This window comes from Equus przewalskii, chromosome 26 (assembly GCF_037783145.1).
Source record: "Equus przewalskii isolate Varuska chromosome 26, EquPr2, whole genome shotgun sequence".
Classification (NCBI taxonomy): Eukaryota; Metazoa; Chordata; class Mammalia; order Perissodactyla; family Equidae; genus Equus; species Equus przewalskii.
In genome coordinates, this window is record NC_091856.1 from 18948221 (window position 1) to 18973340 (window position 25120).

The following is a 25120-nucleotide window of genomic DNA, read 5'->3' on the forward strand; positions in this document are numbered from 1 at the left end:
GCGCCACCTCCAGCTCTCGGATGAGTGCACAGAAGGAGCGGGGACCCCTTTCTGGCTCTGCCCCAGCACAGTGTCCAGAGTGGTGGTTCCCTGGGAACTCCCCAAGCGGGCACGTGTTGGGGTTTCCCAGGTGAACTGTGGGGGCGCTGGCTCTGGGGAGCTCCGTCCCCAGGTGACCCCTGGGAGGCAGGGCTGAGGCTGCATGCTGCCTGCAGACCCGGAGGGCAGCTCTGGTTCCTGTCTCAGGCCCAAGGTTGCTGAATGGGGCGGGGACTCGGAATCCCACTCGGGGGTCCCCTGCCGTCTCTGGGTTGTTTGTGTGAGAGTCTCAGTCTCTCTGACTTAATTCCTCAGTGGTTGAGTGCCAGCTGGCCCTTCAAATGCTTCTTCCCTGCAAACTCACTCCCCTCCTGAGTTCCCATCTCTGGATCGGTGCCAACTGTTTGGTCAGCCAGAAATCTGAGTCGTTCTAGACCCTTCTCCTTCCCTGAGCACCCCAGAGAGTTAGCCAGCTCCCAAGTCCTGTGGGTCCAACGTCTAACATCTCTTCTCAGATGCACCCCCTCCCCACTGGTCCCTCATCCCTCCCCGGGTGAGGCAGGCTTCTCAGCAGTCTCTCGGCCTCTTTCCTCACCCTCCTGGTGGCCTGAGAGCTGGCTCTACAACGTACCCTGACCACACCCCTGCCTGCTGAGCACGCCCTCGCTGTCCTCGGATGGGGCTGCAGGCATCCACGAACATTCCATGAGCACCGTCTCTGAGCCCCGCCACCCTCGGGAGGCCTCCCCGACCACACGGTGCAAGAAATGGACTCACCATGGTGTTGGGAAACAAGCTTGGATATTGCAAGAATTTATTGGCTTTATGCTGAAAGGGAGAAACTGGGAAGTTAGTCACTTGTCCTTTCTCTGAGCCCTAAGTCTCCTGCTGATGCTCCCTGAGCTCTGAAGCAGGTCCGTCTCCTGTGTCAGTAGCAGCATCCTCCACAAAGGCTCAGCACAGCCGGGGACAGCAGCCCGATGGTTCAGGGACCGAGTGCCAAATGCGAGGAACTGTTCCCCAGGGTGTGAACAGTGTTGGTTGTGAAAAAGGATGTTGAGGGCTGTGGGTCACTCTGTGTTTGTAGCAGACCCAGAACCCAAGTGACACAGGTGCTCACGTGTTCTTCAGTAAACTCTGAGCGTGTGTGTGTGTGTGTGTGTGTGTCTGTGTGTCTGTGTGTGATATGTGGGACCCTCTAAATTCTGGGCTCTGGGCAGGAGCCCGAATGGCCCAGGTCTCATGCAGGTGCTGTCCCACCCATCGCGCGGCTTCTCCTTGAAATAAAGTGTCTCGCGTGTGTCCCCCTCCCGACATCTCACACCTGGACCACTCCCGCAGCCTCCCGCTGCTCTCCGAGACCCTCTCCCGTCCTCTGTCCTCCCACCCTCCCCACTGCACACACAGGGATCCATCTACAGAACAAGCTGACTGTCCACCCCACACAGTCTTTCAGTTTCTCCTGAATTCCCCAGAGTGCACTGCGAACTCCTCAGCCTGGCTCCATGCCCTGCAGCCTCGGATCCCAGCAACCTCTCAGCATCTGCCCTGGTCCCTCCAACACCATCGCATGCTCCAGCCACAGAGCCGTGCCAGGTCCTTCCTCCCCACATTCTCTCGTCTGCATTCTGCCCTCCTGAAGAACTACAACCATTTCTTCAAGACTCAGATTAGAGCAACGCAAATTCAAAACCCGACCTGAGCTGGCCAAAAAGAAAGTGAAAAAGGGAAGTTCCATCTCTGGCCGTCATGTGGAGAAAGAGACTCATTTATTCCTTGCGTAATTAACACAGCATTAAAAATCATCAGTGTTTTTTCATCCTTTATTCGTCCTGTTCTGTTTTCTCTGTTTTGGGGCAGAGATTTTTGAATCGTCTTAGCTGAGGTGTAACTGGCATACAGTGAAATGCACACGTTGTCGGTTCCGGTTCGATGGGTTCTCACAGGTGCACAGCATGTGTGTCCTCACCAGCACGGTGCACATGCAGAACATCGCCGTCCACTGCACACACTTCTCCTGGGCCTTTTGACAATCACGCTGTCCTCCTCGCCCTGGGCAGCCACCGACCTGATTTCCGTCATTATAGATTAGCATTGGCGCGTCTAGAACTTGACATGAATGGAATCTGACGGTAGGAGCTCTGCTGAGTCTGGCTTCCTTTGCTCAGTGCCACGTTTCTGAGATTCATTCACGTTGTCTGGATCTGCTTTCACTCCTTTTCATTGCTGAGTGACATCCCATGGTATGAAAACGCCCCAGTTGGTTTTTCCACTTTCATATCCATGGACATTCGAATGGTTTCCAGTTTCTGGCTATTTTGAATAACGCTACAGTCTTCCACATGACACACGCTTCTCTCTCTCGTGATGGTGCAGCGAGTAGAGACAGGAATTCGATCTCTCACATTTAACATGAGAGGAGAACATCACAATAAAAAACGGTACAGACATGTGTCTCAATAAAGCTGGAAAACCTCAAACAAAATACTATGGAAATAAAGAGAGGACACGACCCGGTAAGTCATGTCGACAGAAATCACCCTTGATCAAGCTATAAATCAAAACTGGGGTGAGTTTATTATGAGCCAGATCTGAGGACCAGCCCGGGGCCTTCCTTCCCCAAGGAGGGAGGGGCACCAAAGACGTGGGGTGTGCAGAGTGAGTTATGGACTGTCTTGGAACCAAGATGTATGCCTCACATAGGAGAGGAATGTCCTTTTACAAATGTCGTGAGAGCTTAGGTGGCACAGCAGGTCAGTGGTGACAAGGTGAGTGGTCACAAGGTGATCACAGCAGGTCGGGAACTAATCCTTCGTTTAGGGAGAGACACTTAACCTTAAAGAAATCCCATTGTGGGGCTGTTCCATCCGTATCTAAGGGCATCAGCTTGTCTTTGGGACATCGTAAATGCATGAAGCAGACGTACAAAGCACACTCAACAGGCCACGTCAGGCCCTTTTGGAAAGAGAAGATCAGGCCGAACTAGTTTTAAAGCAAATGGCTTCATCATAAGTTCCAATCTATACTGTTGCTTTTCATTTATTGATCAGTTAGAATCTGGGAAGCGAATGAAAGCTTATGTATCCATTCAACTCACAACTACTGACTACACCAAAACATGAAAAATTGTTGAAAATATATCAAACGAAGAAGAATACAAAATGGTCGGCACACAGTAATAGTATTTTTCAATATTTCATAACATTGGCAATTTCACTCGTACATTATTGTCTGTCGGTCACCATCTAAATGTGCCCCTTTACCCCGTATGCCCACCCCCTAACCCCCTTTCCCTCTGGTAACCACTCATCTGTTCTCTTTGTCCAGGTGTCTGTTTATCCTCCACATAGGAGTGAAATCATGTGCTGTTTGTCTTTCTCCATCTGGCTTCTTTCGCTTAACATCATACCCTCAAGGGCCATCCATGTTCTGGAGAATGGCACAGTTTTGTCTTTTTTATAGCTGCATAGTATTCTGTTGTGTCTATACACCACCTCTTCTTTGCCCATTCATCAGTCGATGGGCACTTGGGTTGCTCCCACATGTTGGCCATTGTGAATAATCCTGCAATGGACATAGGGGTACATAAGTCTCTTTGAATTGTTGATTTCAAGGTCTTTGGATAAATACCCAGCTATCTAGCTGGGCCCTATTGTATTTTTATTTTTAAGTTTTTGAGAAATCCCTGTAGTGTTTTCCATAGCGGCTGCAGCAGTTTGCATTCCCACCAGCAGTGTACGAGGCTTCCCTTTTCTCCACACCCTCTCCAACAATTGTTATTTTTTGTCTTGGTGATTATAGCTATTCTAACCATGGTGAGGATGTCTTAGTGAGTTTGATTTGCATTTCCCTGATGATTAGCGATATTGAAGGTGTCTTCGTGTGCCTGTTGGCCCTCTGTGTGTCTTCTTTAGAAAAGTGTTGGTTCCTATCCTCTGATCAGTTTTTGATCAGGTTGTTTGGGTCTTCTTTGTTCGGTTGTGTGAGTTCTTTATATGTTATGCAGATTAAACCCTTGTAAGCTATAGGATTTGCCAATGTTTTCTCCCAGTTGGTGGGTGGCCCTTTCATTTTGTTACTGGTTTCTGTGGTAATTTATCCTCTGTCATTTCTAATTTTATTTATATGAGCCTTCTCTCTTTTTTTCTTCGGTAGTCTAGCTAAGGGTTTGTCCACTTTGCTTATCTTCTCAAAGAACCAGCTCCTTGTTTCATTGATCCTTTCTACTGCCTTTCTTGTTTCAAATGCAATTACTCCTGCTCTGATTTTTATTATTTCCACTTTCTGATGACTTTGGGGTTGTGTGTCCTTCTTTTTCTATTTTGTTAGGTGTAAGTTAAGATTGCTTATTGGAAATTTTTCTTTATTCTTCAGGTGAACCTGTATCGCTATGAGTTTGCCTCTTAGGACCAGTGTTGCTGCATCCCAAATGAGTCGGTCTGGTGTATTTTCCTTTTCCTTTCTCTCCAGATATTTTTTTACTTCTCCTTTAATTTCTTCAATGATCCATTGGTTGTTCAGTAGCATGGTGTTTAGTCTCCACATGATTTCCCTTTCCTAGCTATTTTTCTTGTTGTTTCTCTCGAGTTTCATAGCTTCGTGGTCTGAAAAGGATGCTTGACGTGATTTCAATCTTCTTGAAAGCTTTGAAGTGTACCTTGTTTCCTAACAGATGGTCTATCTTTGAGAATGTCCATGTGTCCTTGAGAAGAATGTGGATTCTGCTGATTTGAGATGGACTGTTCTATTATATTTATAAAGTCCATCTGGTCTAGTTTTTCATTTGAATCCACTATTTCCTTGTTGACTTTCTCTCTGGAGATCTGGCCATTCTCTAAGCAGTGTAAGTGGGGGTGAAGGTGCACTAATATTATTGTGTCTTGTTAATATCTCCTTTTAGCTTTGCAATATTGCCTTATGTACTTTGGTGCTCCTGTGTGTGGTTCACATATAATTATCAGTGTTAGGTCTTCTTGGTGGAGAATCTCTTTGATCATTGTGTACTGCTCCTCTTCGTCTCTTATTACCTGTTTTATCTTGAAGTCTACTTTCATAGAGTTATGGCAACACCTGATTTCTTTTGTCTCCATTATCTTGGAGGATCATCTTCCATCTGTTCTCTCTGAGCCTGTGTTTGTCTTTGCAGCTGAGATGTGTATCCTGGAGGCACCATGTTGTTGGGTCTTGTTTTTTAACCCATCTCACCACTCTGTCTTTTGATTGGAGAATTCAATCAGTTTACATTTAGAGTGATTATTGATATATGAAGGCTCAATGCTGCCATTTTATCACTTGTTTTCTGGTTCTTCTGCATTTCCTTTGTTTCTTGTCCCAAGTATTTCAGACTACTAATTCAATTAGGTAGTTTTCCTTGGTTGTTTTCTCAGTTTTCTCTTTATTTATCATTAGTGTCTGAGTTCTAATTATTTGTTTAGTGGTTACCATGAGGTTTGTGTAAAAAATCTCGTAGATGAGATAGTCTTTTTTCTGATAGCCTCTTATTTCCTTAAACTAACCTCATTCCATTCCTTTTCTAAGTTGTTATTGTCACAACTGATTCCATGTTGTGTTTTGAGTGTGGTCAAAATGAGGAGATTATATTTATTTTCGGTGTTTTCCTTCCTTTAGCTTTAATGTTATAATTCAGTGTTTTCGGGCCTGTTCTGATAGAGAGCTGCAATTGTCTGATTTTGCCTACCTATTTCTCTCCTTGCTCAAGGCTTTTTAACCCTATTCTTTTCTTTTTCAGGTATGAGGGCTTTCTTGTGCATTTATTCTTGGGGGAGGGGGGGTCTTGTGGCCATGACCTCCCTTAGCTTTTGTCCATCTGGGAACATTTTCATTTATCCATGATATGAGAAGTATATTTTTACTGGATAGAGTATTCTTGGCTCCAAGTTTTTGTCTTTCACAATTTTGAATATATCATTCCACTCTCTCCTACACTCTAAGTTTCCCACTGAGAAATCTGCAGACAGCCTGATAGGGGTTCCTTTGTAAGTTATTTTCTTCTGCCTTGCTGCCCTGAAATCCTTTTCTTTATCATTGATTTTGCCAGCTTTACTACCATAGGCCTTGGAGAAGGTCTTTTTGCATTGATAGAGTTAGGAGATCTACTGGCTTCTTTCACTTGCATTTCCAGCTCCCTCCTCAAGTTTTGGAAGTTCTCAGCTCTTATTTCTTTGAAGAAGTTTTCTGGTGCATCCTCCTTTCTCTTCACTGCACTGGAACAATGCGTATAATCTTTCTGTTGCACTTCCATTGGAGTCGGATATTTCTCGGAGAATTTCTTCATTTCTTTGTAGTCTTACTTCTCTCCTCCTCCACTGGAAGCATTTCTAGATTTCTGTCCTCCAGACTGCTGATTCTCTCCTCCATAATATCAACTCTATTTTTCAAGGAGTCTAGAATTTTCTGAATACCACCTATTGTGTTTCTCATCTCCAACATTTCTGATTTCTTCTTCTTTATAGTTTCAATCTCTTTGTTGTTGAAGTTCCTTTTGTCATTGAATTGTCTATCTGTATTTTCTTGTAGCCGTTTGAGTTTTTTATGATAGCGGCTTGTAGTCTCTCTCATTTAGATTATAAATTTCAGTGCCTTCAGGATTAATTTCTGGGTACTTGTCATTTTCCTTCAGGTCTGGAGAGTTCATCCACTTTTTCATACTGTTTGATGGCATGGATTCGTGCCTGTGCACAGTGATAGTGTCTGATCCCAGCTTCCCCCTGCTGCCCCTGGGTAGGAGTCAAGTGCTGTGTATTCTGAGCCCACAGCCGCATTCTGCAGCTTGCTCGCTCACAGCTGCTAGCGACATTCGTAACTGTGTGGGTGCTCTGGCTGACCCGCTGACCTGCAGTGCTTGGCGGGGAAAGGGGGCTTTCTTTTGGCTGCTGTATCCTAGGGGTGTTCTTGCCCTGTCTTTGCTGTCTGCTCTCCTCAGGGGGTAGCTTGGTGAAGACACCCTTGAAATAGCTTGATCGCCTCTGTATGGGATGTTCCCTTGGGCAGTGAGAGATGTCAGAGAGTCAAGGTATTCTCACGGAAGGCCACCACTCTCCCTTCTGTCTTATAGCCATGCTGTCCCAGGCCCTGTGTTGCTGCCATGGGGCAGGGAGAGTAGATCCCCTTACCTCCTGCCCCTTGCTCCAGGGGGGCCAGCACCACCACCTTCAGACATAAGGCTGTGTGAGTCTCTCAGACATCTTCTGTGTTCTGTGAAGGTCGTCTGTTGGCGTGTGAACGTCTTTTACATTGTATCTAGGGGCCAAGTCTACAGGGAGAGTTCTCTCTGCCATGATGCTTATGTCTCCCCTTATATAATACTTCTGGAAAGTATTTATTCATATGGATGAAGATTGGACCCCATGAGGTAGAATTGGAAATGGGCAGTGGAATTATTCATCCCACAGTTCTTACTGAAGCCTCCCTGTGCTGGGCACTGTCCCAGGACTCGACGTCCTGGTGAAGAGACAGACAGGCTCTCTGTTCACATAGCAGGGGCTGGAGACCACATGGGGATGATTTCCTGTTTTGGACGATGGGAGGTAGTTCAAGTAACACATTTCCTGAAAATAGACATTCAGCGTTTGTGCCCCCTTCTTTGGGAAGTGTCCCTGCCTCTGGGAATGCGTCAGCCACTCTGGACATTTGCACTGTCACAGTTGTCACCACACTCAGTTGAATTCACTTCCTGTTTGCTGTCACGTCCACCCCCAAAGCTCCTCCCCCACCCCATTACTCCTGCTCCCCACACAAGCCTGGGAACTCTTAGTTGCTTTCAGCATGTGATCTACGGCTGGGCCCCTCTGAAGTCAGTGGGGCAGTAATTGGATGAAAATGTGAGAGGTTGCTGAGAGGCAAGACTATTGATATCCACATGTTGACAAATCTCCATGCAGCCCACACCCACCTTGGCCTGGAATAGCCAGACCTCCAGGTCAGGGACCCAAGTTAGACCTGGGCTTAGAGGCTTTGCCTACATCTGGCTTTTGGGGAAGGACGGCAGGTTTGGTGCAAGGCATTTCCCCATCACCGGATGATGTCACATCAGCCTACAGCTCCTTATAAAGGTCACTGCACCCTTCAGCCACCACTTCCGTTGTCTCCAGGTGCCTCCCAATCTCGGCATGGCGCTGCCCTGGGTTCTCACTGTCCTGAGCCTCCTTCCTCTGCTGGATGCCCAGAGCCTAGGATGTGCCAAATTCAGGGCATTGCCTATCACCGATGCCACCCTAGACCGGGTGAGTGCTGGGCACCATGGGCAGCTTCCTCCCTCTCTGGGCTTCCCTCTGCCCTGCTGGCTTGTGGTCAGTCCCCTCTCCTGATTCTGCCTTTTCTCTCCTGGGTCCGGGGGTGAAATTCTGACCAGCCTCCAGTGGCATTCCTCTGCCTCCCAACATAGAAGCCTGATTGCCAGGTCCCCCAGCAGGGGATAATTCTGTACTTAACAAGGAGAGTCCACTGGGTTGGTGGGATGCTTGACCTGCAGTGTGAGCTCCTACATGTCCACTCTTCACCTGGTGCCTCTGTCCTCCTGTTTGCAAACTGGAGAGAGGTGTGCTGGAGTCTTGTCCCTTGGACCATTGAGACCCCGGCTCCCAGCCTCCCTCACCTGCTCCTGGCTTCTCCCCAGCTCTCTGGCAAGTGGTTTTATATCGCGTCGGCCTCCCGCAATGCTGGGTACAAGCACTCAGCGAAGACATATCAGGCAGCCTTCTTTTACTTTGATCCCAGCCACAAGGAGGACACGATACAGCTCAGAGCTTATTCAACCATGTGAGACCCCCACACACCCACCCCAGCCCCAGCTTCTGGCTTCTACCCCTCGTTGCCCAGGGACTTTGAACAAGTCCCACCCCCTTCCTGCCCTCGGCCTTCCTATCCATGGAATGGGGAGGGCTGACTCCAGTCACCAGCTGACTCTTGTCCCGGATGACTGCGATGGGTGATGGTCCACTTCTCCTTGACCCACTTATTGTTTTTCTCCCCTTCGGTCTGGCTTCAGTGGGAACCAGTGTGTCTACAAATCAGCCCTCTTGAATGTCCACCGGAAGGAAGGGACCTTATCCATACACGGTGAGACCAGTCCTTGGGCACAGGGCTGCTGTGTGGAATGGGGAGGATGTGGGTGGCCAGCCTACAGGAGGGGATGAGGCTAAAGCCCCGGGGGCCTTGGGCAGAGAGAATATGGGACAGGCCCACTTCTTCTTCTATCCGTGCTGCCAGCCCCTGCGCACTGCAATAATCAGTAACGACAGCCACCAGTTTCGAGTTCTGACTTTGTGCCCAGCACCTCGAAGCATCTGACATGAATTAACCCACTTCACACTCACAGACAACCCTAGGAGGACATTACAGGGATCAGATGAGGACACAGAAACACAGAGATGTCAGGTAGTTTCCCGAGGTCACACACTTGCGATGAGAACTCGGATCAAACCCCAGGCTGGCTCCGTCCTGTCTCTCTCTCACTGCTCTCTATCCTCTGGGAGCTCAAGTGGCAGCCTGTGCGTTGGGCAGGAAGTGACTTCACCCGATCCCACCATCACAGAAGAGAGGGTACAGAGTATGAGCACATGATGCTGATGGACTTGAACCCACAGCACGTAGCAGCCTCAGGGCCCCTCCCTAGGCCTCATTTTCCTCATCTGCAAAATGGGGAGGAAGTTGCTGACGGCCACAGTCCGTGTGCAGCTCCTGGGGTTCCACACGAAGAACTGGCGCAGGCAGGGCGTGGCGCACAGTAGGAGCCAGGGACATGGGGCCCAAGTGAGCCCTGGCTTTCTCCCATTGGCTATGTGGCCCGGGGCACACAAGTGTCCTTGCCTGTGAGATGGGAACCGTGGTGCCGTCCTCGTGGTCTCACCAGAGGCTTCCTCCTCCAGAAAATGGCAGAGAACAGTTTGCCTACTTGTGGCTCACCAAGGACCCCAGAACCTTCATGTTTGCCTACTTCCTGGACGATAAGCAGAATATGGGGCTGTCCTTCTATGGTAGGTTCTCCTCCAACCCCTGCCTTCCAGGCCTGACCCAGGGAACCCCCGATCCGGGGGCTGAGCCCCCAGAACGCCGGCCCTCCTGGCCTCCCACCCAGGCTCCCAGCATCCTCACCCAGCCCCTTGCTCCTTCCTGCAGCGGACAGGCCTGAGGTGACCCCGGAGCAGATGAGTGAGTTCCATGAAGCCATCGGGTGCATCGACATTGACAAGTCGGAAATCATGTACACTGATGAGAAAAAGGTGAGTGCAAGGAGGGCTGGGCAGCGGGCACCCACGGGTGTCCCCCCTGGGGCAGCCCCAGAGTCCCAGGGAGGGAAAGCTGCCCACCAAGACGCCACACCCATGACACAGGTGGCACCATCACCCCAACTCTTGGGAACCCTTGGAAAGGGCTGATGGACACAGGCACTGGAGGTGGCCCCCTGGCCTGCGGCCTGCCACCCCATCGCCTTACTGGGGGAGTTCGGAGGCCACACAGGCGCCCAGAGCCTCAGTGGCAGCATCTGCACTATGGTGGTGAGGATGCAGGAGGCCAGCATGCGGGATGGGCGGGACATAAGGGCTTGGCAACTGCCGGCTATTCCTAAGGGTTTGAGGCCCCATTGTAGAGGTGAATAAGTTGAGGCTCAGAGAGGGAAAGTGACTCACCCAAGGTCACCCAGCTCGGAAGTGGCAGAGCCGGGCCAGAGCCCTGGGTGGCCTTGACCACAGTCCACAGGTCATTCCGGCTTCCCCCAGGGACCCCTGCCGACCCAGTCACTGTGCTCTCTCTCCCCATCTTCTAGGATCAGTGTGGGCCTCTGGAGAAGCAGCACGAGGAGGAAAGGAAGGAGAAACAGGAGGAGGCCTAGGAGGACGCAGCCCTGGGTTGGGGCCTCGGGGACTTGGGGGCGTCCTCAGCCCCCATCCACCCTTTGTACCTCCATTCCTTCCCTCAGTGGCAACAATAAAGCTTCTGCCTTTGCGACGGGCACTCATCATTCACTCATTCCGTCATTCGCTCCTTCATTCATTCATTCCCGTTGAGACCCGCCCTGAGTTGAGCGCTGACCGAGCACTGGACAAGGCCCTGCCCCTGGTTGGAAGGGTCCCCACTAGAAGCCCCAGCACACGTGCCAGGACAGACAACCATGTGCCTGAGCCCAGAGGGAGGCCAGCACGGGGATGGTTCCCTCTGTATGGGGAAGTCTGGGTGGGCTGCCTGGAAGGGGCGTCTGAACCGGTGTGGAAAGATAGGAACTGGATACCACGTCTGTTTCTGCTGCAGCCCAAGGATCTGGGAGGACCCCTTGGAGGAAGTTGAGGCAGTGGACCCCACGTAGGGGTTCAGCTGGATGAGGGGCAGGGAGGACTCGGGCGTGTGGTCCAAGCAAGAGGGACATTACTGAGGACATCCCTCTGGCCCTGAGGGGAGGAGAGGGGGCAGGAGCCAGACTGGAGGCACGAAGACCCGAGGTGGGCCGTGAGAAGCATCCTGGCAAAGGCAGGGGTCTGGACCACAGCCAGGGGCACAGCCGGGGGACGTGGGGGCTTGGCGCCTTGGACCAAGGGGCCGTGTGTCACTGTGACACGTCCTGAGACACCTGCCTGACCCCAACAAGAGGACACGACACCCAGCGGGATGTGGCTCCTGGGAGCCAACCACCCTGCAATATGTTTGCATCCTCGGGACAGGGTCCCGTCTGGGGCAGCCCACGCCGTGGCAGGAAGAGGCTGATGCGCACCTGAACAGGGGCCAGCGAGGAAGGCCGCCTCCTCCCAGCCTGAGGGCTCCGGGTCTGTGGTCACGGGAGGGCAGCTGCTCCACTCAGGGGGCGGGAATGGCGGGGCTGAATTTTCCAGTCAAAGCCTCATGTGAGCGGCCTCAGCCTTCAGAGAGACAGGCCCCAACCCCACGCCTGATGCCCAGTCCTGCGCTCACACACCACCGCTCGCCAAAGAGCCAGCTGCACACACCCAAGACTCAGCTCAGGGGTCGGCGTCTGGTAGGCGCTCAGTTGCTACTTAATGGAGCACTGCAGAGAGAGTCCAGGCTCCAGCTTTTGCAGACATTGATCTACTGTGTGTCTTGTAGCATCTCTGGCCTCCATATGAAGGGCTTGATCAGACGGCCTCTCCTTGCAGAAGCTCCAGTAGAAAGACTTATGGTTCTGAGAGAGGCAGAGGGGGAAAGTGGGAGACACAGAAGCCACCAGAGGGAGGCAGGTGGAGGGAGGTGTGGGAGGGGCCGTGGCTGCCAGCTGCCCAGGCCGTCTGTGGGCGTGTCCATCCCTGGAGGCTCTGGGAAAGGCCTCTCCAGCCATAGGAAGGCTAGGCGCACGTCACTCTCCATGCTGCCATGTTACGATGGTCCAGTGGTGTCAAGGTGCCACACAGGCCACCAGTCGCTAGAGGAAGGTCCCCAGCCACATCCATCCCAGGGATCGCTGCTCCAGAGCAGCTGGTGACAGGCGGGTGGCCAGGTGTGCACCAGAGCCCCTGGCCTCTCCCTTCTTCTCCGGCCTCCTACGGAGGATGCAAGACAGGAACACTCCTCAGTTTAAAACGTCTGTCCATCTGTCTATAAATTATTGGCTGGAGGGGTGTATATATATATATATATATATATATATATATATATGTATATACATATGTCCACAAAGACACATGTCCATAAAAACATGTTTATTTCTCTATTTGTTGAAAGCTTGCTCAGACTCCTGCTTCATCCCACATCCTACCTGGGTACCAGCTGCCTGGTTCGTGACCCACAGAAGCAGTCAACAAACCCAAGCTCGGTCAGGATGTGAAAGCAGCCCAGGAAGCCAGGCTCAGCAAGGGCAGAGGGAAACACCCCATGGACCCCCATCTGCTGGCTGTGATGGGAAGACTCAGCCTGGGGGCAGCGGGGTTTCCTCCCTGTGCTCCAGGGGCTGTAAGATGGGGACAGTCATGGTGTGGGTGTCACAGGCTTGTTGGGGGAACCGGATGGGGCCGGATCCATGAGGCACTCCCCTCGGCCCTGGCAGATGTGAAACGCTCAATGTTCTTAGAAAGTTGGACAGACTCTGGGTCCTCACGCAGCCCCGTCCGTCACCCCTGCCTCGACATCCCTGGGTCTCAGTCACACCTTCAGCATGGCCCGGTTCCGGCTCTTCGTTCCCTCCTGGGCCGTGAGGGTCCCACTCCGTGTGATGTTCCAGGACCCTGTCACTCCCAGCTCCTCGGCCTCTGTCCGCTCACCTGGGACAGATATGTTTCCTGTTGCTACCTTGCCCCCAGCCCCCAGCCAGTGGCTCTGGGGTTACCCACCCCTCCCAGTGAGCCACGGGGGATGGCCACGTCTATAACTCACTTACTAATGTGATAACCTGCACCGTTACCATAACCGCTTACTCGTTATTGTCTGCTCTGCTCTGCAGTCAGATCCATGGAAGTAGGAGCCGTCTCTCTGCATGTTGTAACATTAAGCACTTTGAAATCCTACTGTGTTTCATCTGGAGCCTGACTCTGCACCGGGTGCCTGGTTCATGACCCAGGGTCCCTGGGGACCCAGCCCTGGCTCTCGGATGGGAGTAGATGATTCTGTCTTCGCATGCAGCCCAGGTCCTGCCACAGCAGGTGCTTCCTGACCCTCCTTATGACTGACAGCTGCATGGGCTCCCAGAACCACGCATGGGCCCTGGGGCACGGAGGCGTCGGAAACTGTTTGCTGAATGACTGATGGACAAAGAGCCCGAGATTGACAGAGGCAGCCCTCCCGGATGACTTCATATCACGGACGCAGAGAAAGTGGTAACATGCGAATGGCTCGTGGGTCTCAGAAAGGGCTGCTCAGACAGAGGAGACCACCCTGGGGACCGTGCCACCCGCCCTCCCTTCCCCAGCCGTGTATTGTATTGTGTGTCACATCTATGTAGACACAATTGGATCATATGAATGACTTAATATTGCCAAACGTTTCTCAGCTCCACATGCAACTCTTGCAAATACCACCTGTTTCCAATTCAGGCGACCAAGCCCAGCCACACAGCGCAGTGATGGACTCGCCGTCTCATTGGGAAACAAACATTGATGTTGCAAGAATTTACTGCCTTTGCGCTGAGAGGGAGGAATCAGAAGTTAGTCACTTGTCCTTTCTCTGAGCCCTAAGTCTCCTCCGATGCTCCCTGAGCTCTGAAGCAGGTCCGTCTCCTGTGTTGGCAGCAGCATCCTCCACAAAGGCTCAGCACAGCCGGGGACAGCAGCCCGATGGTCCAGGGACCGAGTGCAAAATGCGAGGAACTGTTCCTCTGGGGTCTGCACGGTGTTGGTTGTGAAAAAGCATGTTTAGGGCTGTGGGTCACTCTGTGCCAGTTGCAGGACCAGATCCCAAGTGACAGAGGGGCTCACGTATTCTTCAATAAACTCTGCATGTGTGTGTGATATGAGGGACCCTCTAAAGCTCTCGACTCTGGACAGGAGCTTAGAATCTGGGAAGGGAATGAAAGCTTATGTATCCATTCAAATCACAACTACCAACTACATCGAAATATGAAAAATTATTGAAAATATATGAAATGAATAGGAATACATAATTGTAAACACACAGTAATGATACTTTTTAAAAATAGTTTATAACGTTGTGTAATTTCAGCTGTGCATTATTGTTGGTCCCCACGCATATGTGCTCCTTACCCCTCACGCCCACCGCCAACCCCCTCCCCCTCTGGCATCCACTAATCTGTTCTCTTTGTCCACGTTTCCTTTGTGTTTCACATATGAGTGAAATCATACAGTGTTTGTCTCTGTTTGTCTGGCTTATTTCACTTAACATCATACCCTGAATGTCCATCCATGATGTTCCGAATGGGACGATTTTGTCTTTTCTGGCTGAGTGGTATTGCATTGTATACATACACCACCTCTTCTTTATCCACTCATCAGTCCATGGGCACTTGAGTTGCTTCCTCATCTTGGCTATCGTGAATAATGCTGTGATGAACACAGGGGTACACACCACTACTTGAATTGTTGATTTTAAGGTCTTTGCATAAATACCCAGTAGCGGGAAGGCAGGGTCATGTGGTTTTTCTATTTTTAATTTTTTGAGAAATCTCCATACTGTTTTCCATAGCGGCTGCACCAGTTTGCATTCCCACCACCATTGTATGAGGGTTCCCTTTTCTCCACATCCTCTCCAACATTTGTTATTGTTTGTCTTGGTGATTATAGCCATTCTAACGGATGTAAGGCTATGTTAGTGCAGACCTGATTTGCATCTCCCTGATGATTTGTGATGCTGAACATCTTTTCATAGGCCTGTTGGCCATCTGTTCTTCTTCTTTGGAAAAATGTTCATATCCTCTGCCCATTTTTGGATCAGGTTGTTTGGTTTTTTGTTGTTCAGTTGTGTGAGCTCTTTATATGTTATAGAGATTAACCCCTTGTCAGATATATGATTTGCAAATATTTTCCCCGAGTTCATGGGTTGCCTTTTTGTTTTGATCTTGGTTTCCTTTTCTTTGCAGAAGTTCTTTAGTTTGATGAAGTCCCACTAGTTTATTTTTTCTTTTGTTTCCCTTCCCGAGTAGACATGGCATTTGAAAAGGTGCTGCTAAGACCAGTGTCAAAGAGCGTACTGCCTGTACTTTCTTGTAGGAGTTTGATACTTTCAGGTCTTACCTTCAAGTCTTAATCCATTTTGAGTTAATTTTTGTATATGGCAAAATAGAATGGTGTAATTTCCTTCTCTTGCATGTGGCTGTCAAGTCTTGCCAACACCACTTATTGAAGAGACTTTGCTTTCTCCATTGTAGATTATTGGTTCCATTGTCGAAGATCAGCTGTCCATAGGTGTGTGGTTATATTTCTGGGCTTTCAGTTCTGATCCATTGATCTCTGCGTCAGTTTTTCTGCTGGTACTATGCTGTTTTCATTACTCTATATTTGTAGTATATTTTGAAGTCAGGCGTTGTGAAACCTCCATATTTGTTCTTTTTTTCTCAGGATTGCTTTAGCTATTCATGGTGTTTTCTTGCCCCATAGGGATTTTAGGATTCTTTGTTCTATTTCTGTGAAGAATGTCACTGGCATTCTGATGGGGATTGCATTGAATGTGTCAATTGCTTTAGGTAATATGGACATCTTAACTATGTTTGCTCTTCCAATCCGTGTGCATGGAATATCTTTCCCTTTCTTTGTTAGCATCATTTTAGTTCAGTAATGTCATGTTGTTTTCTTTGTATAAGTCTTTTACCTTCTTGATTAAATTTATTCCTAGATATTTAATTCGTCTTGATGGGATTGTAAATAGGATTGTATGCTTGAGTTCTCTTTCTGTTAGCTCATTATTACAGTATAGAAATGCAACTGATTTTTGTAAGCTGATTTGTACCCTGAAACTTTGCTGTAGCTGTTGATTATTTCTAATAGTTTTCTGATGGATTTTTTAGGGTTTTCTATGTATAAAATCTATGGTCTGCAAACAGCAAGTGTTGTGCCTCTTCATTGCCTATTTGGATTCCTTTCATTTCTTTTTCTTGCTTAATTGCTCTGGCCCAGAGCTCCAGTACTATGTTGAATAAGAGTGGCAAGCATGGGCACCCTTGTCTTATTCCTTTTCTCAGAGGAATGGCTTTCCGTTTTTTCCCCTTGATGTTGCTATGGGTTTGTCATATATGGCCTTCATTATGTTGTGGTAGTTTCCCTCTATACCCATTTTATTGAGAGTTTTTGTCATAAACAGATGTTGGATCTTGTCAAAAGTTTTCTCTGTGTCTATTGAGATGATCACGTGATTTTTATTCCTCGTTTTGTTAACGTGGTTTATCACAGTGACTGATTTTCAGATGTTGAACCATTCCTGTGTCCCGGTATAAATCCCACTTGATCATGGTGTATGATCTTTTTAATGTCTTGCTGTACTCAGTTTGCCAATAGTTTGCTAAGGACTTTTGCTTCTATGTTCATCAGTGATATTGGCCTGTAATTTAACTCCTTCTCTTGTCCTTCTCTTGCTTTAGTCCTAGGGTGATGTTGGCCTCATAAGATGGGCTAAGAAGTGTTCCATCTTCCTCAATATTTTGGAATACATTGATAAAGATAGCTGTTAAATCTTTTTTGAATGTTTGTTAGAATTCTCCAGAAAAGCCACCTGGTCCTAGACTTTTATTTTTTGGGAGGTATTTTGATGACTGTTTCAATCGCCCCACTTGTGATTGGTCTATTCAGATTCCCTATTTCTTCTTGATTCAGTTTTGGGAGGTTGGATGAGTCTAAGAATTTATCCATTTCTTCTAGATTGTCCAATTTGTTTGCAGATAGTCCTTTCTAGTATTCTCTTAGATTCCTTTGTATTTCTGTGGTATCCATTGTCATTTCTCCTCTTTCATCTATAATTTTATTTATTTGAGCCTTCTCTCTTATTCTCTTAGTGGGTCTGTCTAAGGGTTCATCAATTTTGTTTATCTTCTCAATGAAACAGTTCGTTGTTTCATTGATCCTTTCTACTGAGTTTTTTGTTTCAATTTCTTTTACTTCTGCTCCAATTTTTATTATTTCTCTCCTTCTGTTGACTTTGGGCTTTGTCTGTTCTTCTGCTCTATTTCTGATAGGTGTGGTTTAAGATTGCTTATTTGAGATTTTTCTTGTTTGTGGAGATGGGCCTATTTTGCTATGAATTTGCCTCATGGCATCACTTTTGCTGCATCCCATATGAATTGGTATGGTGTATTTTCATTCACCTTCAGATATTTTTTGATAGCTTTTAAAATTTCTTCACTGATCCAGTGGTTGTTGAGTAGCATGCTGTTTAGTCTCCACATCTTTGTTCCTTTCCTAGTTTTTTCTTGTAATTATCTGTTTTCATAGCATTATGGTGAAGAAAGTTGTTTGATGTGATTCCAATCTTCTTATTCACTGAGGTTTGCTACATTTTCCAATATATGGTGTATCCTTGAGAATGTTCACAGTGCACTTGAGAAGAACGTGTACTCTGTGCTTTTTGGATGGAGTGTTCTATAAATATCTATGAAGTCCATCTGGCCTAGTTTTTCATTTAAATCCACCATTTCCTCGTCGAATCTCTCTCTGGATTACTTTCCATTCAGATAGGTGATCTAAGTGGGGTGTTATGGTCCCCCATTACTGTTGTGTTGTTTGTAAATATCTCCTTTGAGGTTTGTTGATAGTTGCTTTATGTACTTCGGTGGTCCTGTGTTGGGTGCATACATATTTATCAGTATTCCATTTTCTTGGTGGAGCATCTCTTTTATCATTATACACTGCCCTTCATTGTCACTCATTCCCTGTTTTAACTTGAAGTCTCCTTTGTCTGACATAGGTATGGCAACACCTGCTTCCTTTTGTTGGCCATTAGTCTGGAGTGTCATCTTCCATCCCTTCCCTCTGAGCCTGTGTTTCTCTTTGAAGCTGAGACGTATTTCCTGGAGGCAGCAGACTGTTGGGTCTCGTATCTTAATCCATCCCACCACTCTGTGTCTTTTGATTGGAGAATTCAATCCATTTACATTTAGAGTGATGATTGACCTAGGAGGGCTTAATGCTGCCATTTTATAGCTCATGTTCCACTTCTTCTGCATTTCCTTTGTTTCTCAGCCCGTGTATTTCAGACTACTAATTTAATTAGGTAGTTTTCTATGATGATTTTCTTAGTTTTCTCTTTCTTTATCGTTTGTGTCTCTTTTCCGATCATTGGTTTAGTGGTTACCATCTGGTTTGTATAAAAAATCTCATAGATGAGATAATCCATTTTCCAATAGCCTCTTATTTCCTTAGACTAAGCTGATTCTATCCCTTTCTGCTTCCCCTTCTAAATAGTTATTGCCACAACTTATCCCATCTTTTGTTTTGAGTTTGTGGTCAAAATGACGAGATCAGATTTATTTTTGGTGTTTTTCCTGCCCTTTATCTTTACTGTAATAATTAAGTGTTTGTGAGCCTGTTCTGAGAGAGAACTGCCATTTTCTCATTTTCTCTACTTATTTATCTCATTACTCAAGGATGGTAACCTTTTTCCTCCTTTTCTTTCTGGGTATAAGGTCCTTCTGGAGCATTTCTTCTGGGGGTGGGGGTTTTATGGCCAGGAACGACCTCGGCTTCTGTTTATCGGGGAAGGTTTTTATTTCTCCATCACGTCTGATGCATATTTTCACTGGATAGAGTATTCTTGGCTGAAAGTTTTCGTCTCTCAGAATGTTGAATACATCAATCCACTCTCTCCCAGCATGGAAGGTATCTGCTGAGCAATCTGCTGACAGCCTCATAGGGGTTCCTTTGTAAGTTATTTTCTTCTGCCTTGCTACCCTTAATACTTTTTCTTTATCATTGACTTTTGCCAGCTTTCCTATTATACACCATGGATTAGGTCTCTTTACATCGATACAGTTAGGAGGTCTATTGTGTTCTTTCCTTGTCTTTCCAGTCCTTTCCCAGGTTTGGGAAGTTCTCAGCTGTTATTACTTTGAACAAGTTTTCCGCTCCATTCTTCTTCCCTTCTCCCTCTCACAGACCTCTAGTCCTTCTGTTGCATTTCCCAGTTGAGTCAGATATTTCTTGGAGAATTTCTTCATTTCCCTTCCTTCTTAGTTCTCGCTCCTCCCCCATTCGAAGCATTTCTATTTCTGTCATCCAGACTCATGAGTCTCTCCTCCACAATTTCAACCCTGTTATTCAAGGATTCTAGATTTTTCTTGATCTCTTCCATTGTGTTTTTCATCTCCAAGGTTTCTAACTGCTTCTTCTTTATAGTTTCTATCTCTTTTGTGAAGAAGTACCTGATTTCATTGAACTATCTATCTGTATGTTCTTGTATCCTTTTGAGTTTTTTAGGATAGCTATCTTGAATAGTCTGTCATTTAGATTATAAATTTCAGTGCTTTCAGGATTGATTTCTGGGTGTCTGTCATTTTCCTTCTGGTCTGGAGATTTAATATAGTTTTTTCATACTGTTTAATGGCATGGATTTGTGCCTCCACACAGTGATAGTATCTGGTTGCAGCTTCCACCTGCTGCTAGTGGGTAGATGTCAACAGCTTTGTATTCTGAACTCGCTCATAGCCGCTGGCTGCATTTCTACCTGTGCTGGTGCTCTGGCTGCCTGGCTGAGCAGGAGCACTGGGTGGGGGGAAGGGTGCTTTCTTTCACCTGCTCTATCTGGGGGTTGTTCTCACTCTGCCCACGGTATCTGCTCTCCTAGGGTGCTGGCTTGGTGAAGACACCCCTGCAATAACTTAGTCACCTCTGTGAAGTGCTTTCCCCCAGGCAGTGAGAGAACGAGGACACGGATGGGGATCCTGCAGATCACCACCCCTCCCCACTTCCCTCTTGTACCCACTCTCTCCCAAGCCCTGCATCGAGCCATGGGGGAGGGAGAGGAGACCCCCTTACCTCCTGCCACTTGCCCCAGGGGGTCCTGCACCTCCACCTTCAGACGTATGGCTGCAAGGGTCTCTCTGACGTCTTTTGTGTTGTGCAAATGTCCTCTGTTGGTATTTAAATGTCCTTTATTTAATATCTTGGAGGAGAGTCCCAGGCGAGAGTTCTGCGTGTTGTGATGCTGACGTCACTCCCCATATTAATATGTTTCAAAATTCTTGATTCCTATGGATGGAGATTGGACCCCCTCAGGTAGAAATGCAAATGGGCAGTGGATTTTTCATCCCACAGATTTAGGGAGGCCCACCACGTGCTGGGCCCTGTGCCAGGACTGGGGATGGACTGTTGAGGACACAGACAGGCTCTCTGCAGGCATGGTAGGGGTGGAGCCAAGATAGGGACGATTTCCTGTTTTTGATCTTGGCAGATGATTCAAGTAACACTTGTCCTGGAAATAGACACTTAGCATAGATGCCCCCTCCTTCGGAAGCATCCCTGCCTTGGAGGTGGGTCAGACCCTCAGGACTTTTCCTATTTCACAGTTTTCACCCCACTCAGTTGAATTCCATCTGTGTTTCCCATCACCCCCACCCCCAAAGCCCTCCCTCAGCTTTCACCCCTGCACGCCACTGAAGCCTGGGAAGTCTTACTTGCCTTCAACATTTGATGTACGGCTGGAGCCCTCCCAAGTCAGTGCATAAGAATTAGATGACATGACAGTTTGCTGAGAGGCCTGACTCTTGAAATCCACATGTTGACAAATATCCGTCCAGCCCACAACCACCTTGGCCTTGAAAAGCCTGGCATTCAGTTCAAGGACCCAAATTAGACCAGGGCTTAGAGGCTTTGCCTCAAGCTTGCTTTTAGGGAAGGAGGGCAGGTTTTGTGCAAGGCATTTCCCCACCACCGGATGGTGTCACATCTGCCCACAGCTCCTGATAAAGGTCACTGCACCCTCCAGCCACCACTTCCGTTGTCTCCAGGTGCCTCGCCATCTCAGCATGGCGCTGCCCTGGGTTCTCACGGTCCTTAGCCTCCTTCCTCTGCTGGACGCCCAGAGCCCAGTGTGTGCCAACTTCAGGGCATCGCCTATCACCGACGCCACCCTGGACCGGGTGAGTGCTGGGCCCTCTGGAAAGCTTCCTCCCTCTCTGGGCTTCCCTCTGCCCTGCTGGCTTGTGGTCAGCCCCCTCCTCTGACTCTGCCGTTTCCTCTCGTGGCTCTGGGGGTGAAATTCTGACCAGCCTCCAGTGGCCTTCCTCTGCCTTCCAACTCAGAAGCCTCGTTGTCAGGTCCACAGCAGGGGACAGTTGTGTACTGGACAAGGGTGGGCCACTGGCTTAGGGGGATGCTTGACCCTCAGCCTGAGCTCCTGCACGTCCAAACTTCTCCTGGGGCTCCAGTCCTGCTGTTTGCAAACTGGACAGAGAGGTGTGCTGGAGTCTTGTCCCGTGGACCATCGAGACTCCGGCTCCCAGCCTCCCTCACCTGCTCCTGGCTTCTCCCCAGATCTCTGGCAAGTGGTTCTATATCGCGTCGGCCTTCCGCAACCCTGAGTACCTTGAGATGACTAAGAAGCTCCAGGCGGCTTTCTTCTACTTAGCCCCCAACAAGAGGGAGGACACGATACAGCTCAGGGAGTACTCGACCATGTGAGACCCCCACACGCCCAGCCCAGCCCCAGCTTCTGGCTTCTACCCTGAGCCGCCGGAGGACCTGGAGCAAGGCCTGTCCCCTTCCTGGCCTCGGCCTTCCCCTCCATGGAATGGGGAGGGCTGACCCCAATTGCCAGCAGACTCCTGACCCCAGGTGTCTGTGATGGGTGATTGTCCACTTCTCCTTGACTGACTAACTGTTTTTCTTGCCCCTTCACTCTGGCCCTAGTGGCAACCAGTGCATCTATGACTCCGGCATCTTGAATGTCCAGCGCGACAAAGGGACCTTATCCAAACATGGTGAGAGCAGCCCTCGGGCACAGAGCGGCTGTGTGGAATGGGGAGGACGTGGGCGGGCGAGTCGACAGGAAGGGATGAGGCCAAAGCCCTTGGGGCTGTGGACACAGAGAGAATACGAGACAGGCCTGCTTCTTCTGTCTCCGTGGTCCTGGCGCCTGCACACTGTAATAGTCACCAGTTTCGAGTTCTGACTTTGTGCCCAGCACCCTGAAGCCCCTGGCATGCTTTAACCCACTTAATTCTCACAGACAACCCTAGGAGGACATTAGGCAATCAGATGAGCAAACAGGAAAACAGAGATGTCAAGTAGTTTCCCGAGGTCACACACTTGCAGTGAGACCTCGGATGAAACCCCAGGCTGGCTCCGTGCCGCCTCTCACTCATCCATCTCTATCCCCCGGTTACTAAGGGGGCAGCCTGCGCATTGGGCAGGCAGTGACTTCACCCCCGTCGCACCATCACTGCAGAGAGGGCACATAGTAGGAGCACAGGATGGCGATGGACGTGGACCCACAGCACATAGCAGCCCCGGGTCCCTCCCCAGGCCTCGTTTTCATCTGCAAAACGGGGAGGAAGTGGCTGATGGCCACAGTCTGCGTGCAGCTCCTGGGCTTCCACACGAGGAACGGGCTCCTGCAGGGCCTGGCACACAGTAGGAGCCAGGGACATGGGGCCCAAGTGAGCCCCTGGCAGTCACCCCTTGGCTGTGTGGCCCTGGGCACACAAGTGTCCTCACAGGTGTGATGGGAACTGTGATGCTGTCCCTGTGGTCTCACCAGAGGCTTCCTCCTCCAGCGCTGGGCAGAGAACATGTTGGCTACTTGTGGCTCACCAAGGACCCCAGAACCTTCATGATTCTCTACTTCCCGGATGACAAGCAGAATGTGGGGCTGGCCATCTACGGTAGGGGCCCCTCCAACCCCCGCCCACCCAGGCCTCAAGCTGGGACCCTCTGCTGCTGGGGCTGGACCCTCAGGAACACATCCTGCCCTTGCCTCCTAGCCAGGCCTGACCCTGGGACCACCCGGTCCTGGGGCTGGGCCCCCCGAACCCCAGGCTTCCCTGGCCTCCCACCCAGGCTCCCAGCATCCTCACCCAGCCCCGTGCTCCCTCCTGCAGTGGACAGGCCTGAGGTGACCCAGGAGCAAATGAGTGAGTTCTATGAATCCATTGCGTGCGTGGGCATGGACAAGTCGGAAATCATATACGCTGATGAGAAACAGGTGAGTGCAAGGAGGGCTGGGCAGTGGGCACCCTGAGGGTGGTCCCGCCTGGGGCAGCCCCTGAGGTTCAGGGAGGCAAAGCTGCCAGCCAAGACGAGACACCTGTGACACCAGTGGCACAAATCCCCCCCGCCATTGCTCCCGGGAACCATGGGAAAGGGCTGATGGACACAGATGCTGGAAGTGGTGCCCTGGCCTGTGGCCTGCCGCCCCACCTTCTGGCTAGGGGACAACGGAGGCCACACGGCCTCCTGGAGCCTCAGTCCCATTATCTGTACAATGGTGGTGAGGATGCAGGAGGCCAGCATGAGGGATGGGCGGGCATAAGTACTCAGTAAACGCCAGCTTTTCCCAAGGGTTTGAGGCCCCATTTTAGAGGTGAATAAGCTGAGGCTCAGAGAGGGAAAGTGACTCGCCCAAGGTCACCCAGCTCAGAAGTGGCAGAGCCAGGCTGGAGCCCTGGGTGGGCTGGACCACTGTCACAGGTCATTCCATCTTCCCCCAGAGACCCCCGCTCTCCCTGTCACCATGCCCTCTCTCCCCATCTTCTAGGATCAGTGTGGGCCGCTGGATAAGGAGCACGAGGAGGAAAGGAAGAAGAAACAGGAGGAGGCCTAGGAGGACGCAGCCCTGGGTTGGGGCCTCAGGGACTTGGAGGTGCCCTCAGCCCCTGCCCACGCTTTGTACCTCCATTCCTTCCCTCAGTGACAACAATAAAGCTTCTTCCTTTGGGACGGGCACTTGTCATTCACTCATTCTGTCATTCGCTCCTTCATTCATTCATTCTCGTTGAAGTCCGCCCTGAGTTGAGCCCTGGCCAAGCACTGGACAAGGCCCTGCCCCTGGTTCACAGGGCTCCCTGGGACCCCAGCACCCGTGCCAGGACAGATGACCACGGGCCTGAGCACAGTGGGAGCCCAGCTCGGAGACAATTCTCCCTGTGTAGGGAAGTCTGGGTGGGCTGCCTGGAAGGGGCGTCTGAACCGGTCTGGAAAGATAGGAACTGGATAGCACATCTGTTCCTGCTGCAGCCCAAGGATCTGGGAGGACGCGTTGGAGGAAGTTGAGGCGGAGGACACCACGTAGGGGTTCAGGTGGACGAGGGGCTGGGAGGACTCGGGCGTGTGGTCTGAGCAGGCGGACCTTACTGAGGACATGCCCCTGGCCATGAGGGGAGGGGAGGCGAGGCGGGAGGGGCCAAAGCGGAGGCAGGAAGACTCGAGGGGGGCTGCGAGGAGCATCGTGGCAAAGGCACGGGCCTGGGGCAGCCCGGGGCAGACCTGGGGTACGCGGGGGCTTGGGGCCTGGGCTAGAAGGGCTATATGTCTCCATGACACATCCTGAGACACTCGCCTGATCCCAGGAGGAGGACACCACACCTATGGGTGAGGTCATCCCGTGGGAGCCAGGGCCCCTCCTCACAGGCCCCTCCAGTCAAAAGGTTTATGGCTCTGACAGGCAGATGGGGAAAGTAGGAGACACAGAAGCCACCAGAGGGAGGCAGGCAGAGTCTGGGAATGTGCACCCAGCAGGCCCCCTGGCGGGG

General features: G+C 50.0%; 3 protein-coding genes across 3 annotated transcripts in view; 2 read left to right on the forward strand and 1 right to left on the reverse strand.

Moving 5' to 3' along the window:
- Positions 1-25120, reverse strand: part of AKNA (AT-hook transcription factor) — a 102574-nt gene that overhangs the window by 3467 nt on the left and 73987 nt on the right. The window lies entirely within an intron of this gene.
- Positions 7803-11024, forward strand: LOC103544122 (alpha-1-acid glycoprotein 2-like). Its single transcript, XM_008510979.2, has 6 exons — positions 7803-8282; positions 8675-8817; positions 9047-9117; positions 9927-10034; positions 10177-10280; positions 10826-11024. Exons 1-6 carry the CDS (start codon positions 8169-8171, stop codon positions 10889-10891), a joined length of 606 nt encoding a protein of 201 aa, XP_008509201.1. The 5' UTR covers positions 7803-8168; the 3' UTR covers positions 10892-11024.
- Positions 21190-24308, forward strand: LOC103544123 (alpha-1-acid glycoprotein 1-like). Its single transcript, XM_008510980.2, has 6 exons — positions 21190-21511; positions 21906-22048; positions 22281-22351; positions 23147-23254; positions 23471-23574; positions 24127-24308. Exons 1-6 carry the CDS (start codon positions 21398-21400, stop codon positions 24190-24192), a joined length of 606 nt encoding a protein of 201 aa, XP_008509202.1. The 5' UTR covers positions 21190-21397; the 3' UTR covers positions 24193-24308.

Bases quoted from the DNA above. Each gene is read 5' to 3' on its own strand.
- LOC103544123 (XM_008510980.2), top strand. From the start codon at position 21,398: ATGGCGCTGCCCTGGGTTCTCACGGTCCTTAGCCTCCTTCCTCTGCTG. The intron at 21,512-21,905 runs GTGAGTGCTGGG...GCTTCTCCCCAG, and splicing joins CCGACGCCACCCTGGACCGG to ATCTCTGGCAAGTGGTTCTA. The intron at 23,575-24,126 runs GTGAGTGCAAGG...CCCATCTTCTAG, and splicing joins TATACGCTGATGAGAAACAG to GATCAGTGTGGGCCGCTGGA.
- LOC103544122 (XM_008510979.2), top strand. From the start codon at position 8,169: ATGGCGCTGCCCTGGGTTCTCACTGTCCTGAGCCTCCTTCCTCTGCTG. The intron at 9,118-9,926 runs GTGAGACCAGTC...TTCCTCCTCCAG, and splicing joins AGGGACCTTATCCATACACG to AAAATGGCAGAGAACAGTTT. The intron at 10,035-10,176 runs GTAGGTTCTCCT...TCCTTCCTGCAG, and splicing joins TATGGGGCTGTCCTTCTATG to CGGACAGGCCTGAGGTGACC.